The following is a 20,081-nucleotide window of genomic DNA, read 5'->3' as shown; positions in this document are numbered from 1 at the left end:
TTGAATTATTTCCCATTTCAGACTGTCTGACTTCTGCACAATTTCTGCTTATTATAGATATCAAATGTCGGTGTGTTTATTTCAGCAGAGGTATGAAATGAGTCTCATCAGTGACTTAACAAACCAATGTATTGTTTTTTATCATACTGTAGAATATTGCAAGGAAATCCTGTTGTGGGTGATAATCAAGAATATGTTGCCATCCTTCCAACACCACCAGTGATACTACCTGATTTGGCACAAGGAACTAGACAGCGTGCTCAGAAACCACACCTACAACTCTTGGGAGAGGAAGTAAGAGCTTACCTTAATACTTTTCTCTACCTCACAGCTCTTGAACCTTTTGGTTTCAGGACCCTTTTTGTAATCTTAAGAATTTTTGAGGACCTCAATAATTATTTATGTAGGTTATATCTATTGATATTTACAGTTGTTGGGAATTGGGGCACCTGGGTGGCTCAGTCGGTTCAGTGTCCAACTTCAGCTCAGGCCATGATCCCACAGTTCATGAGTTCCAGCCCCACATTGGGCTGTCAGTGCAGAGCCCACTTCGGATCCTCTGTGTCCGCCCCCTCCCATGCCCCTCCCTTGCTCGCTCTCTCTCTCTCTCTCAAAAATAAATAAACTTAAAAAACAAAAAACAAACAACAAATGTTGGGAATTAGAACTGAGAAAATGCTAAATGTTTATTTTTTATTTATTAAAAATAACACTAATAGGGCACTTGGGTGGCTCAGTTGGTTAACTGTCCGACTTCGGCTCAGGTCATGATCTCACAGTTCATGAGTTTGAGCCCCACGTCAGCTCTGTGCTGACAGCTCAGAGCCTGGAGCTTGCTTCTGATTCTGTGTATTTCTTTCTCTGCTCCTCCCCCACTTGCATTCTGTCTCTCAAAAATGAATAAACATTAAAAAAATAACACTAATAAAGTAATATGTTAACATAAAATGCATTTTTATGAAAAATAATTATATTTTTGAAAACAAAGTTTTAATGAGAAAACTAGGGTTGGCTTACATGTTTTGCAATCTTTAATGTGTAGCTTGCTGGAAGATGGCTGGATTCTCATGACTGCTTCTGCATTCAATTTTGTGGTAGGTTGTTTTGGTTGAAATATATGAGGAAAATTCTGGTCTCACACAGATAGGTAGTTGGAAAATATTACTTTAACATACTTTTAACATAATAATGGATATTTTCCTTTGTTAATATGCCAAAACTTAACAAGTGGTAGTTTCTTTTTTTTTTTTATTTTTTTTTTTATTTTTTATTTTTTAATATATGAAATTTACTGTCAAATTGGTTTCCATACAACACCCAGTGCTCATCCCAAAAGGTGCCCTCCTCAATACCCATCACCCCCCTGCCCTCCCTCCCACCCTGCCCTCCCTCCCACCCCCCATCAACCCTCAATTTGTTCTCAGTTTTTAACAGTCTCTTATGCTTTGGCTCTCTCCCACTCTAACCTCTTTCTTTCTTTTTTTTTTTTTTTTCCTTCCCCTCCCCCATGGGTTTCTGTTATGTTTCTCAGGATCCACATAAGAGTGAAACCATATGGTATCTGTCTTTCTCTGTATGGCTTATTTCACTTAGCATCACACTCTCCAGTTCCATCCATGTTGCTACAAAAGGCCATATTTCATTTTTTCTCATTGCCACGTAGTATTCCATTGTGTATATAAACCACAATTTCTTTATCCATTCATCAGTTGATGGACATTTAGGCTCTTTCCATAATTTGGCTATTGTTGAGAGTGCCGCTATAAACATTGGGGTACAGGTGCCCCTATGCATCAGTACTCCTGTATCCCTTGGATAAATTCCTAGCAGTGCTATTGCTGGGTCATAGGGTAGGTCTATTTTTAATTTTCTGAGGAACCTCCACACTGCTTTCCAGAGCGGCTGCACCAATTTGCATTCCCACCAACAGTGCAAGAGGGTTCCTGTTTCTCCACATCCTCTCCAGCATCTATAGTCTCCTGATTTCTTCATTTTGGCCACTCTGACTGGCGTGAGGTGATATCTGAGTGTGGTTTTGATTTGTATTTCCCTGATAAGGAGCGACGTTGAACATCTTTTCATGTGCCTGTTGGCCACCCGGATGTCTTCTTTAGAGAAGTGTCTATTCATGTTTTCTGCCCATTTCTTCACTGGGTTATTTGTTTTTCGGGTGTGGAGTTTGATGAGCTCTTTATAGATTTTGGATACTAGCCCTTTGTCCGATGTGTCATTTGCAAATATCTTTTCCCATTCCGTTGGTTGCCTTTTAGTTTTGTTGGTTGTTTCCTTTGCTGTGCAGAAGCTTTTTATCTTCATAAGGTCCCAGTAATTCATTTTTGCTTTTAATTCCCTTGCCTTTGGGGATGTGCCGAGTAAGAGATTGCTACGGCTGAGGTCAGAGAGGTCTTTACCTGCTTTCTCCTCTAAGGTTTTGATGGTTTCCTGTCTCACATTCAGGTCCTTTATCCATTTTGAGTTTATTTTTGTGAATGGTGTGAGAAAGTGGTCTAGTTTCAACCTTCTGCATGTTGCTGTCCAGTTCTCCCAGCACCATTTGTTAAAGAGACTGTCTTTTTTCCATTGGATGTTCTTTCCTGCTTTGTCAAAGATGAGTTGGCCATACGTTTGTGGGTCTAGTTCTGGGGTTTCTATTCTATTCCATTGGTCTATGTGTCTGTTTTTATGCCAATACGATGCTGACTTGATGATGACAGCTTTGTAGTAGAGGCTAAAGTCTGGGATTGTGATGCCTCCTGCTTTGGTCTTCTTCTTCAAAATTACTTTGGCTATTCGGGGCCTTTTGTGGTTCCATATGAATTTTAGGATTGCTTGTTCTAGTTTCGAGAAGAATGCTGGTGCAATTTTGATTGGGATTGCATTGAATGTGTAGATAGCTTTGGGTAGTATTGACATTTTGACAATATTTATTCTTCCAATCCATGAGCAGGGAATGTCTTTCCATTTCTTTATATCTTCTTCAATTACCTGCATAAGCTTTCTATAGTTTTCAGCATACAGATCTTTTACATCTTTGGTTAGATTTATTCCTAGGTATTTTATGCTTCTTGGTGCAATTGTGAATGGGATCAGTTTCTTCATTTGTCTTTCTGTTGCTTCATTGTTAGTGTATAAGAATGCAACTGATTTCTGCACATTGATTTTGTATCCTGCAACTTTGCTGAATTCATGTATCAGTTCTAGCAGACTTTTGGTGGAGTCTATCGGATTTTCCATGTATAATATCATGTCATCTGCAAAAAGCGAAAGCTTGACTTCATCTTTGCCAATTTTGATGCCTTTGATTTCCTTTTGTTGTCTGATTGCTGATGCTAGAACTTCCAGCACTATATTGAACAACAGCGGTGACAGTGGGCATCCCTGTCGTGTTCCTGATCTCAGGGAAAAAGCTCTCAGTTTTTCCCCGTTGAGGATGATGTTAGCTGTGGGCTTTTCATAAATGGCCTTTATGATCTTTAAGTATGTTCCTTCTATCCCGACTTTCTCAAGGGTTTTTATTAAGAAAGGGTGCTGGATTTTGTCAAAGGCCTTTTCTGCATCGATTGACAGGATCATATGGTTCTTCTCTTTTTTTTTGTTAATGTGATGTATCACGTTGATCGATTTGCGAATGTTGAACCAGCCCTGCATCCCAGGAATGAATCCCACTTGATCATGGTGAATAATTCTTTTTATATGCTGTTGAATTCGATTTGCTAGTATCTTATTAAGAATTTTTGCATCCATATTCATCAGGGATATTGGCCTGTAGTTCTCTTTTTTTACTGGGTCTCTGTCTGGTTTAGGAATCAAAGTAATACTGGCTTCATAGAATGAGTCTGGAAGTTTTCCTTCCCTTTCTATTTCTTGGAATAGCTTGAGAAGGATAGGTATTATCTCTGCTTTAAATGTCTGGTAGAACTCCCCTGGGAAGCCATCTGGTCCTGGACTCTTATTTGTTGGGAGATTTTTGATAACCGATTCAATTTCTTCGCTGGTTATGGGTCTGTTCAAGCTTTCTATTTCCTCCTGATTGAGTTTTGGCAGAGTGTGGGTGTTTAGAAATTTGTCCATTTCTTCCAGGTTGTCCAATTTGCTGGCATATAATTTTTCATAGTATTCCCTGATAATTGTTTGTATCTCTGAGGGATTGGTTGTAATCATTCCATTTTCATTCATGATTTTATCTATTTGGGTCATCTCCCTTTTCTTTTTGAGAAGCCTGGCTAGAGGTTTGTCAATTTTGTTTATTTTTTCAAAAAACCAACTCTTGGTTTCGTTGATCTGCTCTACAGTTTTTTTAGATTCTATATTGTTTATTTCTGCTCTGATCTTTATTATTTCTCTTCTTCTGCTGGGTTTAGGCTGCCTTTGCTGTTCTGCTTCTATTTCCTTTAGGTGTGCTGTTAGATTTTGTATTTGGGATTTTTCTTGTTTCTTGAGATAGGCCTGGATTGCAATGTATTTTCCTCTCAGGACTGCCTTCACTGCATCCCAAAGCGTTTGGATTGTTGTATTTTCATTTTCGTTTGTTTCCATGTATATTTTAATTTCTTCTCTAATTGCCTGGTTGACCCACTCATTCGTTAGTAGGGTGTTCTTTAACCTCCATGCTTTTGGAGGTTTTCCAGACTTTTTCCTGTGGTTGATTTCAAGCTTCATAGCATTGTGGTCTGAAAGTATGCATGGTATAATTTCAATTCTTGTAAACTTATGAAGGGCTGTTTTGTGACCCAGTATATGATCTATCTTGGAGAATGTTCCATGTGCACTCGAGAAGAAAGTATATTCTGTTGCTTTGGGATGCAGAGTTCTAAATATATCTGTCAAGTCCATCTGATCCAATGTATCATTCAGGGCCCTTGTTTCTTTATTGACTGTGTGTCTAGATGATCTATCCATTTCTGTAAGTGGGGTGTTAAAGTCCCCTGCAATGACCACATTCTTATCAATAAGGTTGCTTATGTTTATGAGTAATTGTTTTATATATCTGGGGGCTCGGGTATTTGGCGCATAGACATTTATAATAGTTAGCTCTTCCTGGTGGATAGACCCTGTGATTATTATATAATGCCCTTCTTCATCTCTTGTTACAGCCTTTAATTTAAAGTCTAGTTTGTCTGATATAAGTATGGCTACTCCAGCTTTCTTTTGGCTTCCAGGAGCATGATAAATAGTTCTCCATCCCCTCACTCTCAATCTAAAGGTGTCCTCCGATCTAAAATGAGTCTCTTGTAGACAGCAAATAGATGGGTCTTGTTTTTTTATCCATTCTGATACCCTATGTCTTTTAGTTGGCGCATTTAATCCATTTACATTCAGTGTTATTATAGAAAGATATGGGTTTAGAGTCATTGTGATGTCTGTATGTTTTATGCTTGTAGTGATGTCTCTGGTACTTTGTCTCACAGGATCCCCCTTAGGATCTCTTGTAGGGCTGGTTTCGTGGTGACAAATTCCTTCAGTTTTTGTTTGTTTGGGAAGACCTTTATCTCTCCTTCTATTCTAAATGACAGACTTGCTGGATAAAGGATTCTCGGCTGCATATTTTTTCTGTTTAGCACACTGTAGATATCGTGCCAAGCCTTTCTGGCCTGCCAAGTTTCAAAGGAGAGATCAGTCACGAGTCTTATAGGTCTCCCTTTATAAGTGAGGGCACGTTTATCCCTTGCTGCTTTCAGAATTTTCTCTTTATCCTTGTATTTTGCCAGTTTCACTATGATATGTCGTGCAGAAGATCGATTCAAGTTACGTCTGAAGGGAGTTCTCTGTGCCTCTTGGATTTCAATGCCTTTTTCCTTCCCCAGTTCGGGGAAGTTCTCAGCTATAATTTCTTCAAGTACCCCTTCAGCACCTTTCCCTCTCTCTTCCTCCTCTGGGATACCAATTATGCGTATATTATTTCTTTTTAGTGTATCACTTAGTTCTCTAATTTTCCCCTCATACTCCTGGATTTTTTTATCTCTCTTTCTTTCAGCTTCCTCTTTCTCCATAACTTTATCTTCTAGTTCACCTATTCTCTCCTCTGCCTCTTCAAGCCGAGCCATCGTGGATTCCATTTTGTTTTGCATTTCGTTTAAAGCGTTTTTCAACTCCTCGTGACTGTTCCTTAGTCCCTCGATCTTTGTGGCAAGAGATTCTCTGCTGTCCTGTATACTGTTTTCAAGCCCAGCGATTAATTTTATGACTATTATTCTAAATTCACTTTCTGTTATATTATTTAAATCCTTTTTGATCAGTTCATTAGCTGTTGTTATTTCCTGGAGATTCTTCTGAGGGGAATTCTTCCGTTTGGTCATTTTGGAGAGTCCCTTGCGTGGTGAGGACCTGCAGTGCACTTCCCCTGTGCTGTGGTGTATAACTGGAGTTAGTGGGCGGGGCCGCAGTCCGACCCGATGTCTGCCCCCAGCCCACTGCTGGGGCCACAGTCAGACTGGTGTGTGCCTTCTCTTCCCCTCTCCTAGGGGCGGGATTCACTGTGGGGCGGCGTGTCCCGTCTGGGCTAGTTGCACACTGCCAGGCTTGTGTTGCTGGGGATCTGGCGTATTAGCTGGGGTGGGTAGGCAAGGTGCACGGGGGGTGGAGGGGCAGGCTTAGCTCGCTTCTCCTTAGGTGATCCACTCCAGGAGGAGCCCTGTTGCAGCGGGAGGGAGTCAGATCCGCTGCCGGAGGTTTGGCTCCGCAGAAGCACAGAGTTGGGTGTTTGCGTGGAGCGAGCAAGTTCCCTGGCAGGAACTGGTTCCCTTTGGGATTTTGGCTGGGGGATGGGCGGGGGAGATGGCGCTGGCGCCTTTGTTCCCCGCCAAGCTGAGCTCTGCCGTCCGGGGGCTCAGCAGCTCTCCCTCCCTTTGTCCTCCAGCCTTCCCGCTTTCCGAGCAGAGCTGTTAACTTCTGACCTCCCAGACGCTAAGTCGCGCTTGCTGTCGGAACACAGTCTGTCCGGCCCCTCCGCTTTTGCCAGCCAGACTCGGGGGCTCCGCTTGGCCGGCGAGCCGCCCCTCCGCCCCGGCTCCCTCCCGCCAGTCCGTGGAGCGCGCACCGCCTCGCCGCCCTTCCTACCCTCTTCCGTGGGCCTCTCGTCTGCGCTTGACTCCGGAGACTCCCTTCTGCTAATCCTCTGGCGGTTTTCTGGGTTCTTTAGACAGGTGTAGGTGGAGTCTAAGTGATCGGCAGGACGCGTTGTGAGCCCCGCGTCCTCCTACGCAGCCATCTTCCGGAACCTCCAACAAGTGGTAGTTTCTTGTAAGTTGTTGCAAGATTTTTACTTCTGGGGAAGATGGAGAAAAAGTATTTTTACTCTTCCCTATTCTTCCTGCTAAGTACAATTAAAAATGCTGGATGTTACAAACATAAAAGAGTCTTGAAAAGTGGAAAACAGGGGCGCCCGGGGGGTTCAGTCGGTTAAGCATCTGACTTCTGCTCAGGTCATTATCTTATGGTTCATGAGATCGAGCCCCGTGTCAGTGCTGACAGCATGGAGCCTGGAGCCTACTTTTGGCAAGATGTGAGTCAAGAGGAGAAAACTCTTGACTCTCACTCCCTCACTTACAGTCTCTCTCTCTCTCTCAAAAATAAACATTAAAAAAAAGAAAAATGGAGAACAAAGCACATTAATTAGAAATGTTGGCATGCAAGAAATGACATGGCTGTGAGTTAGTTCCTTGGGTTTTCTTTTTTGCTTCATATATACTAGACTTGGAGTTGAAAAAGCTGTTAATATAGAAGCAAAGATAGGCAAAGGAAAAAAAAGCCTCAACAAAAACCTGCTCTCTTTAGCCAAAGAACCAGGAAAGGGGTAGCCCAGAAAGACAGAAAAGTTTTAGACAGTAACTGCTCTATTCCAGTTAAACACCAAAGGAAAAACAGTGGCCCTACCCCCCACCATCAAAAGCCTATTGGGAAATTGAAACTTAACTCTTGATAAGAGTTAATGAGGCACTCTTCCACCCCTGCCAGGGTCATATCAAAGAAGACTGCATGTGGAGCTGGGACTTTAATCTTAACAGAGTGTTAAAGAGATCCCCCTCCTTGTTGTCAGTTGAAACCACATGGGGATCTTGGACTTCTATCCCCAAGTATCAGTAATGACCACACCTCCCCTTCCCCACTTTGATGGTATCAGAGGAAGCCCAGTGGAGGGTCACCTAAAACAGAAAGGGTAAATAAATAAGATCAAGAGTCAATAACATTTTTCATAGAAATAGAATAAACAGTCCTGAAATATGTATGGAACCACAAAAGATACTGAATGGCCAAAGCAATCTTGAGAAAGAACAAAGCTGGAGACAGCATGCTTCCTGATTTCAAACTATATTATAAAGTTATAGTAATCAAAACAGTATGGTAATGGGGTGCCTGCATGGCTCAGTTGGTTAAACGTTGGACTTCAGCTCAGGTCATGATCTCATGGTTTATGAATTTGAACCCCATATAGGGCTCTGCACTGACAGTGTGGAGTCTGCTTGTGATTCTCTCTCTTTCCTTCTCCCTCTTTCTCTGTCTCTCCCCTACTCTCTCTCTTTCTCTCTCTCAAAATAATAAATAAAACAAAACAAAAACAAAAAACAATATGGTGTTTCCATAAAAACAGACACATAGATCAATGGAGCAGAATAGAGAGCCTAGAAATAAATCTACACATACATGGTCAATTAATTTATGACAAAGGAGCCAAGAATATACAGTGGGGAAAGGACAATCTCTTCAATAAATGATGTTGAGAAAATTGGACAGCCACATGCAAAAGAATGAAACTGGACCACTATCTTATACCATACACAAAACTTAACTAAAAATGGTTTAATGACTTGAGTGTAAAATCTGAAACCATAAAACTCCTCGAAGAAAATAGGTGGTAAGCTCCTTAACATTGGTCTTGGCAATGATTCTTGGATTTAGCATCAAAAGCAAAGGCACCAGAAGCAAAAGTGAGTAAGTAAGAGTATATCAAACTAAAAAGCTTCTCCAAAGCAAAGGAAACTATCAACAAAATGAAAAGGCAGCTTACAGACTGGGAGAATATATTTGCAAATAATATATATGATAAGGTGTTAATATCCAAAATATATAAAGAACTCATACAACTCAAAGGCAAAAAAACAATCCAATTAAAAAATGAGCAGAGGATCTGAATAGAGATTTTTCCAGAAAAGATACAGATGGCCTACAGTTACATGAAAAGATGCTCAAGATCGCTAATCACCAGGGAAATGCAAATCAAAACCACAATGAATATCACCTCACACCTTTTAGAGTGGCTGTTATCAAAAGGACAAGAAATAACAAGTGTTGATGAAGATGTGGAGAATAGGGAATTCTTGTACTCTGTTAGTGGGAATGTAAGTAGGTATAGCCACTGTGGAAAACAGGTTCCTTAAAAAATTAAAAATAGGAATACCACATGATCCAACAATCCCACTTCTAGACATTTGTCCAAAGAAAATTAAAACACTAAGTTGAAAAGATACATGCAACCCCCATGTTTCTTGCAACACTATTTATAATAGCCAAAACATGGAAACAATGTAAGTGTCCACTGATGGATGAATGGATAAAGAAAATGTCACACACACACACACACACACACACACACACACACAATCACACACACAGGAGTATTCAACCATGAAAAAGAATGAAATCTTGCCATTTGTGACAACGTGGATGGACCTTGAAGGCATTTTGCTAAGTGAAATAAACCATATAGAGAAAGACAAATGATCTTGCTTCTATATAGAATCTAACCCCCTGCCAAACTCCTAAAAACCAAGCTCATAGATACAGAGAACAGATTGGTGGTTGCCAGAAGTGAGGGGTGGGGAGGTGGGTGAAATGGGTGAAGGCAATCAAAAGCTACAAATTACTAGTTTTAAAATAAATAAGTCATGGGGATGTAATGTACAGCATGAAGACTATAGTTTAATTATACTGTATTGCATATTTGAAAGCTGCTGAGAGAGTAGATCTTAAAAGTTTCTTTTTATAAGAAAAGAAATTCTGTAACTATATATAGTGATGAATGTTAACCTGACTTATTGTGGTGATCATTTTGCAACATATACAAATATTGAATCATTATATTATACACCTGAAAATAATATAATGTTATATGTCAATTATATCTCAATTATAAAAATAAAGAGAAAGGAAATAGAAGTCTTAGGAAAGAAATTGAAAATAGAGGGGAGAAACAGAAAACATTTTAGAATTAAAAGCATAGTAACTGAAATAAAAAGCATAGTAGATGGGCTCAAAAGTAGAGTGGCAGAGACAGGAATCAGTGAAGTTGAAGATAGAACAATCGAATTTATCCAGTCTGAACAACAAAGAGAAATAAACTGAAAAAAATAGACTTGTGGGAACAGGTCCCTTGACCTGTGGGAATATTACCAAAGATCTAACATTTGTGTTGTTGCAGTCCTGCAAGGAGAAGAAAAAGAAGAGATAGAGGTGACTGAAAATGTGTAAGAAGAAATGATGGCTGAAAAACTCTGAATTTGGAAAAATACAAACATATTTAGGAACCTGAGCAAACCCCAAGCAGGAAAAATCTAAAGAAATTTGTACTAAGTCACATAATACTCAAACTTATGAGAAGTAATGACATAGAAAAAAACCTTGAAAGAACCAAGAGAGAGACAGTATGTTACCTATAGGAGAAAAACAATTTGAATGGCAGTGGATTTCTCATCAGAAACTATTGAAGTCAGAAATCAGTCCTGTATCTGGAGAAAATATCCTTTGGGAATAAAAGGGAATCAAGACATTTTCAGACGAAAGGAAACAGAGAATTTGTTGCTGGCAGATTTGCCCTAAAAAAATGACTAGAGGAAGTTCTCTAAATAGGAAAAAAATGATGAAAAGAAGAATCTTGGAGTATCTAGAAGGAACAAAAACATTTAAAGCAAAAATATGAGTAAATGCATTAGTTTCCTTCTCCTTTTGAGTATTCTAAATTATGTTTGTCAGTTGAAACAAAAATTGTGTTATTAAATGTATACAGAGGAAATGTTTAAAATAATTATATTATAAATGGGGAAGGGTAAGGAGACAAAAAGGGAGGCAAGGTTTCATATTACTCAAACTGGTAAAATGATGACATTTGTAGACTTTGATAAGTTATTTTTACATAATGTGATTCCTAGAACAAAACTAAAAAGCTATAGAAAGAGATACACTCAAAAACACCATAGATAAATAAAAGTGGAATTTAAAACTATATCCAGGCAATAGGAAGGCAGGAAAAAGGAAACAGAAAAACAAAAGATACCAGATAGAGCAAACAAAACAAAAAAATGAAATGGCAGACTATATCCATAAGTTATATGTAAATTGTCTAAATACACTGATTATGTGACAGAGATTGTAGAGTAGATTAAAAGAACATGACTCAGTATATAGTGTCTACAAGTAACTGACTTCAGTTATGATGATATGGGAAGGTTGAAAGCAAAAGGGTAAAAGTATAGCATGCAAACATAAATCAAAGAAAAGCAGGTTATTAATATTATTATTAATATCATTAATATCAGAAAAAGTAGACTTACAAGCGAAGGAAGTTATCAGAGACAGAGAGGGGCATTATACTGTGATAAAAGTGCCAACCTACCAGGAAGACATGGCAGTCTTAAGAAGTATGTGCACCAAAGAACAGACCTACAAAATATGTGCAGCAAAAACTGAATGAGAAATGGGATATTACACATTTACAGTTGGAGAGTTCAACATCCCTCTGTAAGTAATTAATAAAACATTTGGAGAGAAAATCTGCAAGGATGTAGAAGAACTCAAAAACTCCATTAACCAATAGAATCTAGTTGAAATTATATATGATTACACCCAACAAAAACAGAATACACATTTTTTTCAAGTTCCCATAGGTCATATACCAAGACAGAGCAAATCCATAATGGAATCAACTTAGATATCAATAACAAAGATAACAGAAAAATATCCAAATACTTAGAAGCTAAACAATAAAGTTATAAGTAACTGTGGCTTAACAAGAAAGTCTCAACAGATAGAAAACCATATAGAAAATCAATTGAACAGAATTACAATGAACATATAACATATCAGAATGTGTGGCACACAGTTAAAGCACTGCTGAAAGGGAAATTTATAGCACTAAATGCTTACCGTAGAAAAGACAAAGTATCGGGGCACCTGTGTGGCTGAGTCGGTTAAGCGTCCGACTTCAGCTCAGGTCATGATCTCACAGTCTGCGGGTTCGAGCCCCACATCGGGCTCTGTGCTGACAGCTCAGAGCCTAGAGCCTGCTTCCGATTCTGTGTCTCCCTCTCCCTCTGCCCCTCCCCTGCTCATGGTCTGTCTCTCTCTGTCGCAAAAATAAATAAAAACATTTTAAAAAATTAAAAAAAAGAGAAAAGACAAAGTATCAATAAATAATTTTAAAACATTTTTGAGTTTTATTTGTTTATTTTGAGAGGGAGATGGAGAGAAAGCATACATGAGCAGGTGAGGAACAGAGAGAGAGAAGGGGAGAGAGAATCTCAAGCAGGCTCCACATGGTTAGCAGAGAACTTTATGTGGGGCTTGAACCCGGGAACCCCAAGATCATGACCAAGTCAAAACCAAGAGTCATCTGCTCAAGTGACTGAGCTACTCAGGTGCCCCTCAATAAATAATTTAAGCTTCTACCTCAGAAACCTAAAAAAAAGAGGAGCAAAATAAAAAGTAAGCAAAGGGAAGGAATAATAAAGGGCAGAAATCAGTAAAATTGAAAACAGAAAATATAGAGAAAATCAATGCAACAAAATCTAATTCTTTGAAAAGATCAGTAAAATTGATCTATAACAAGACTGACAAGAAAAAAAAGAAAGGACACAAGTTAACCGATATTAGAAATGAAATGCGAGATGTCCCTAAAGATCTTTCAGATGTCAAAAGAATAAGGGAACACTATGAGTGACTCTACACATATAAATTTGACAACTTAGATGAAATGGAGCAGTTCCTCAGAAAACAAAGCTGCCACAGCTCACTCATTATGAAGTAGATAATTTGAATAGCCTTATAACTATTAAGGAAATTGAATTATTAAAAATGTGTTTTTGTTTGAGTATAGTTGACATACAATGTTACATTACTTTCAGGTATATAATATAGTGGTTCAGCGTCTCTAACCTTTATGCTATATGCATAGTACATATATATGCATAGCTGCAAGTGCATCTACCTTCTCTCACCATATAACACTATTCCAATATCATTGACTGTATTCCCTACACTAATAATGGACTGAGCCACCGAGGTGCGTCTTCTGCCCAATTTTTTTTAATTAGATTTTTTTTGTGTGTGTGTTGAATTGTATAAGTTCTTTATATGTTTTGGTATTAGCCCCTTATCAAATATATAATTTGCAAATATTTTCTCCCATTCAGTAGGCTGCCTTTTCATTTTGTTGATGGTTTCCTTTGCTGAGCAAAAGCTTTTTATTTTGATGTAGTCCTAATAATTTATTTTGCTTTAATTTCCCATGTCTTAGGAGACATATCTAGGAAAATATTACTGTAGGGCTTACATTTAGATCTTTTTCCATTTTGAGTTTATTTTTGTGTATGGTGTTAGAAAGTGGTCCAGTTTTCCCCAGCATCGTTTATTGAAGAGACTTTCCTCCATTGTACATTCCTGCTTTCTTTGCCATAGATTAATTGGCTATGTATGTGTGGGTTTATTTCTGGGCTCTCTATTCTGTTCTATTGAGCCATGTGTCATACTGTTTTGAGTACTCCAGCTTTGTAGTATATTTTGAAATCAGGAATTGTGACAACTTCAGCTTTGTTCTTTTTTCTCAAGATTGCTTTGGCTATTCAGGCTCTTTACTGGTTTCATACAAATTTTAGTATTATTTGTTCAAGTTCTGTGAAAAATGCTGTTGGTATTTTGGTAGGGATTGCACTGAATTATTGCTTTGGGGAATATGGACATTTTAACGATATTAATTCTTCCAATCCATGAGCATGAAATATCTTTTTGTTTGTGTCATCTTCAATATCTTTAATCAGTGTTTTATAGTTTTCAGACTACGTATCTTTCACCTCCTTGGTTAAGTTTATTCCTAGGTAAGTATTTTATTATTTTTGATACAATCGTAAATGAAATTATTTTCTTAATATCTCTTTCTGCTACTTTGTTATTAGTGTATAGAAACTCAACCAATTTCTGGGTGTTAATTTTGTATCATGCAACTTTACTGAATCCATTTATTCTAGTAGTTTTTTTGGTGGAGTCTTTATGGAGGAAATTGAATTCTTAATTTAAAAAAATCTCCTCTCAACCCTCTGGAAAACATTTCAGCAGTCTTTTTTTTTTTTTTTTTTTTTTTTTTAACATGCAACTACCAGTCAGCAATAAAAAGGAATGAACTCTTGATGTATGCAACTATGAGGATTAATCTTCAGAGAATTTTGCTAAAAAAAGCATTTTTAAAAGATTACATACCTTATGGTTTCCTTACATAACATTCTTGAAGTGACAAAGTTATAGGAATGGAAGACAGATTAGTGGTATCTAGGGTTTAAGCATGGGGGGTGGGATGAGTGTGTCTATAAAAGGACAACATGAGGGATCCTGTGGTAATGAAAATGTTCTGTATTTTGACTGTATTAATGTTAATATTTGTGATATTGTACTATAGTCTTGCAAGATGTTACCTTTGAGGGAAACTAGTATAGACGGGATTTCTCATTATTTAATATTTCTTAAAACTGCATGTGAATCTATAATTATCTCAAAATAAAGAAGTTCAATAAAAAATTGTGATTGTTAGACCACAACAAAGCAATTAAACTTAGTTATTAATATTGAATGATAATTTGTGTAGCTGAAAGAGAATGTATTAAATGATAATTCCTACAGCTAAAAATTTTTGTTGCGAATGAAAGCAGAAACCATATCAATGACTTTTTCATACCTTGATACATTAAAATCTATTGGTTTTCTGTATTTGCAATGTATTTTTTTTACCCATTTGTTACTTTGTAACATTGTACCTTGGTTATTTGGAAAATATTATTCATCAAGTTATGTAGATCTTCAAAAGTTGATACATTTCACTATAATATCAAAATACCGTATTTTTAATATTATCAGAAAAGGGTTTCAGCATTGTGTTAGAAGGTGGAGGAGGGACAGCAAAGTATCCTCCAGACTGAGAAGGCACTTTATGACTGAAAAAGGAACCAAACCACTCCATACCATTTATAGTTTTATTCAGGGTAAGTTACTGACAAGAGGGATTGGGCAGACAAACTACTCAGGTACTATGCAGCTATTCTCTGTCCAATCTGGACCCTAATCTTTAGCTTTTATAGAGTGAGGGGGATTGTGGTATGGTTAAAAGGTAGTTATCAAAAGTGGTGGCATCTGTGCACCAGTCAGCTCTACTGGTTACCAAAAGCGGAGCCTTCTGTGAACCACTTTAAGGAAGATCAGAATGAGCCCTCCCACATTCCTGTCAGTGTATACATCAACCTCTATGGCGTCTGCCATGTGACATTGAGGGAGGTCATTGCACGGGCATGGACAAGGTGGAGGACCAAAGATGGAGTCAGTGTGGTCAGCAGTCTTCTACATTGGGAACCTGACAGGCTCATGGTGAGGGGCACAAATTTTCCAAAATTCTAATTTTGGCTAAATGCTTAAATTGTTTAATTGGCACAGACACTGTAAGTGGTTTTATTTGAAATGACAGGATTTCTTCATTTAGTTTCAAGAAAATGCTTGCCACATATCGAAGTCTGAATGACCAGTTTGATGTGTGTCTTGTCAAAGTGAAAATGGTGGCAGGTTCAGTTCACAACTCTAACAATAGCACGTGTTTTTCCTCAAATCCACCATTCTGCGGCCACCGAAACACTTTATGTGTAATTCTCGTTTAGTCACATTGATGTGTGCTTACAAAATAAAGATGTGTTCTTAACAATTTTTCTTGCCTTCTCGTGTGCATTTTTAAGGTGCTGCTGCCTTGATTCATGGTAAGGTGCCATCAGTTTTACTCAATGTTTTTTTGTTTGTTTGTTTTGCACCATCAGTGCAAATTTCAACACAGAGAAAAAGGCAAGTAGCCTCTTAATATTATCGAGGAAATAGTTTTCAGGTGTGGAAAGGTATTGAAAAGGTCTTGAAAAGACCCTCGAAAAGATCTTGAGCTCTTCAGAGTCTCGGACCACATTTTGAAGTCTCACTCATCCTTATGTTTCACTTCTCTGAAGCTTGACTCATCCCTGGGAACTAATTTGCATGTCTCTCTCCCTTAGTGAACAGAATATTCTGACCTTGGCTCTTCAGTGTGAACAGGAGTTATTGTATGGGGTTGTAATATACATAGTAACCACAGGGGCTGTGCAGGTGCTATTACACTAAATCAGCCTGGTTGCTTAATAGTAATTTACTTTGCTATGCAATCCCTGTCTTCCTGTTGAGTACTAGCAGCCACCAACCCTGTCATTTCTAACTATTTTCCTAGTTCTTCTCTTAGAAAGTTCTGAGCATTGCAGGGGAAATCAGTTTACCATGGTGAGTGTTTCTTTACCAGTTTAATTTGATAAATTCTCTCCTGAAGGTGCACCTGTGCTTTTCCTTAATAGCAAAGTGCTGTTGCTTGGTGATAGATTTACCTCTCTTCCCTCTTTGAGTGTCATAGCTTGCTTACGTCTAGGGGAATAATTTTATTCTGGATGCTTAAGCTGCTGGAAGTCTATCTACTACACAGAAGGAATTACTGTATTGTATGTATCCTATCATTTGAATGCCTGAAATCTTCTTAATTTCTAGTTGATCTTTGGAAGAAGAGTTGTCAGATGATTTTGGAAGATTTTATTCATCTTTTAGCAAGGACTTCCTGGTTGTAGGTCTGTACAGCATAAAGTGACATAATGTGCCCAGCAAAACAGAGGATGAGTGAGATAGAAACTTAATTTTAAATTCCTATGGTGGACAAATTAACCTGGCACCTGCAAAATCTGCTTTTCTCTACTCGGTTGGTATAGGAAATGCAATCAAGTATATGTAGTAGTTGAAGTATATCTGACTGGAAATAAAGTGGTCAAGACTCAGTGTCACCTTATAATTGTGGATCTTTATGTACTGTTTGGGTCTTTATATATTATTCTAAAAGGTCTGTGTAGCACCCACCCTCTAGGAGATGTCACTATTAAGGTTTCATAGTCAATGCTGCAGTGATGCTTGCAAGTTGATGCTCTAACATTGTTTGAGGTCATTTTTCTGGTGAAAAATCTTCTTTGGGAAAATGAATAGTCCAATTAAGTATTATTAAAAGTCAATGGAAACATTAAAGAAAACATAATCGCCAATAATACCATGCATTCAAACAGCTATTATTTTTAAAAATCTTACCACATTTTCTTCAAGGTTTTGTCACGAATGTCTGATTAATTTTTATGCCTCCAACTATTTTTTGAGATAATTTTTTTTGTTTGACTTAATATTTAATTATTTGTTTATAATAAACTTTATTTTGTAGAATTGTTTCAGAGTACAGAAAAATTGCAAAGACGGTATGGAGGTTTCCCACATATTACACATCCTGTTTCCCCCATTATTAATACGATAATAGTGGGTTAATAGTGGCCCCAAAGAAATATGTCCAAGGCCTAACCCACAATACCTGTGAATGTGACCTTATTTGGAAATAGGATCTTTGCAAATATAATTCAGAATCTTGGGGTGAATTCTGGATTTAGGGTGGGCCCTAAATCCAATAGGACAGGGTCGTTATAAGAGTAAAATGCCTTTGACCACACAGACACACAGGAAGGCCATTTGACTGTAGAGGTAGAGATTGGAAGGATGCATCTGCAAGCTAAGAAATGCCCGGGACTGATGGCAACCACCAGAAGTTCGGAAGAGGCAAGGAAGGATTCTTCCCGAGAGCCTTCCAAGGGAGCCTGGAAAATACCCACACCTTGATTTTGGACTTCTAGTCTCCAGAGCAGTGAGAGAACACATTTCTGTTACTTTAAACCACCAGTGGTAATTTGTTATGGCAGCGTCAGCAAACTAATACAGCTTACAGTTCCATGAACTAGTATTTATACATTGTTATTAACTAAGGCCCGTATTTTATTCAGACTTCTTTAGTTTTTATGTAATGTTAATTTTCTGTTCCAGGATCCCATCCAGGATACCTCAATATATTTAGTTGTCATATTTGTTAGTTTGCTCTTGGCTGTGACAGTTTCTAAGATTTTGGGGGAGTAGTAGTCAGGTATTTTGTAGAATGTCCCCCCATTGGGATTTGCCTGGTGTGATTTTGGAAGGAAGACAACCAAGGGAAAGCACCATTTTGATTACATCATATCAAAGGTGCGTATTATCAACATGTGTTATGACTGTTGATGTTAGTCTTAATCATCTGAGGTAGTGTTTGTCAAGTTTCTTCATTGTATAGTTTTTTTCCCCCGTTTTCATACCATACTCTTTGGGAGGAAGTCACTTATGTTCAGCTCACACTTTATGAATGTGGAGTTGTGCTCTATCTCCTGGAGGCCAGAGTATAATAAAAAAATTAATTTGTATTTGTGCAGATTTGTCTTTTCTTCTCATTTATTTATTTATTCATTCAATTATTTATATAGTATGAGTCATGGATATTTATGTTGCACTTTGAGTTATACTCCAATACTACTTTATTATTATTATTAATATTAATATTTTGCTAAAACATTTTGAGCATTGGTTATTGAGAGTTCCTTCAGTTGGCTCCTATGTCCCTTCAACACCATCCCCCATTACCGTGGGATTTTTTTATAACACTTAAAAACATTTGTTTTTAGTGTTTATTTATTTATTTTTTTTGACAGAGAGAGAGACACACAGCATGAACGGGAGAGGGGCAGAGAGAGAGGGAGACACAGAATCTGAAGCAGGCCCCGGGCTCTGAGCTGTCAGCACAGAGTCTGACATGGGGCTCAAACTCACAGACCGCGAGATCATGACCTGAGCTAAAGTCGGACGCTCAACCAACTGAGCCACCCAAAAGCCCCAACACTTTTTAAAAAGGCTCATCTTATATATTTCCTGTCCCAGACCACAGAATCAGCCATTTCTTTTTTTTTAATGTTTATTTATTTATTTTTGAGAGAGAGAGAGAGAGAGAGAGAGAGAAAGTGAGAAAGCAAGAAAGCACAAGAGAGGGAGAGGCAGAGAAAGAGGGAAAGAGAGAATCCCAAACAGGCTTGGTGCTATCTGTGCAGAGCCCAGTGTAGGCCTCAATCTCACAAACTGCGATATCATGACCTGAGCCAAAATCAAGTGTCAGATGCTTCACCAGCTAAGCCACCCAGGCTCCCCAAGAAACAGCCATTTCAACAAGAAGCCCCAATTCCCTTTATTGCAGAACGTAATCAGAAACCAACAGCTAGACATTAGGTGTGCTTGTTGCTACTGGGGCATTATTGCTTCCAGGCCTTCTTAGCTGACACAGTAAGGAAATATGTACTAACTCCTAAAAATATGTCTATATGTAACCTGTGTCTAAATTAAGCTAAACATGGGGTCATACTGATGTCTCCAACTTGAATCTATTACGTGATCATTCTAACCTCCTCCCTTGCTTTTCTTTAAACTCCCAACCAACAGTGACAACCCTGGCTCCTACCATCTTCCATCTATTCACTTAACTGTTCAACTTCAGTGTAGATGTATTAGAATTATTATCCCATATTCCTGGAGGATACAACTTCATCAACTAAAGTAGTGTTATATATAATTTATTTTGTCTTTATTTTTATAAACTATACTCATTTCCAAAGTTACTAAGGTCAGCAACTTTTTTCCCAACCCCCTTCAGTGAGGTTGTCTCATACATTTATAATACAGTTAGATTGTCTTTTTGTTATATTCTGCATTCCATCCTGGGATTCCCCTTGATTTCCTAAATTATTTTTTTCTTTTCTTTCTTTTCTTTTTTCTTTTCTTTTCCCTTTCCCTTTCCTTTCCTTTCCTTTCCTTTCCTCTTACCTTTTCTTTTTTTTTTGAGAGAGAGAGAGAGAGAGAGAGAGAGAGAGAGAGAGAGAATCCTAAGCAGGTTCCACACTTAG

The 20,081-nt window shown here is 38.1% G+C and overlaps 1 protein-coding gene across 1 annotated transcript in view; it reads left to right on the top strand.

Moving 5' to 3' along the window:
- Positions 1 to 20,081, top strand: part of TTC6 (tetratricopeptide repeat domain 6) — a 205,674-nt gene that overhangs the window by 95,260 nt on the left and 90,333 nt on the right. Inside the window, exon 7 of the mRNA XM_049611599.1 lies at positions 153 to 294. Within this exon, the coding sequence (XP_049467556.1) occupies positions 153 to 294 (142 nt within the window). The remainder of the gene's footprint in view (positions 1 to 152; positions 295 to 20,081) is intronic.

The sequence above is a fragment of the Panthera uncia genome, assembly GCF_023721935.1.
Source record: "Panthera uncia isolate 11264 chromosome B3 unlocalized genomic scaffold, Puncia_PCG_1.0 HiC_scaffold_1, whole genome shotgun sequence".
In the NCBI taxonomy this organism is placed as follows: Eukaryota; Metazoa; Chordata; class Mammalia; order Carnivora; family Felidae; genus Panthera; species Panthera uncia.
This window is presented reverse-complemented; position numbering and strand designations above follow the sequence as displayed.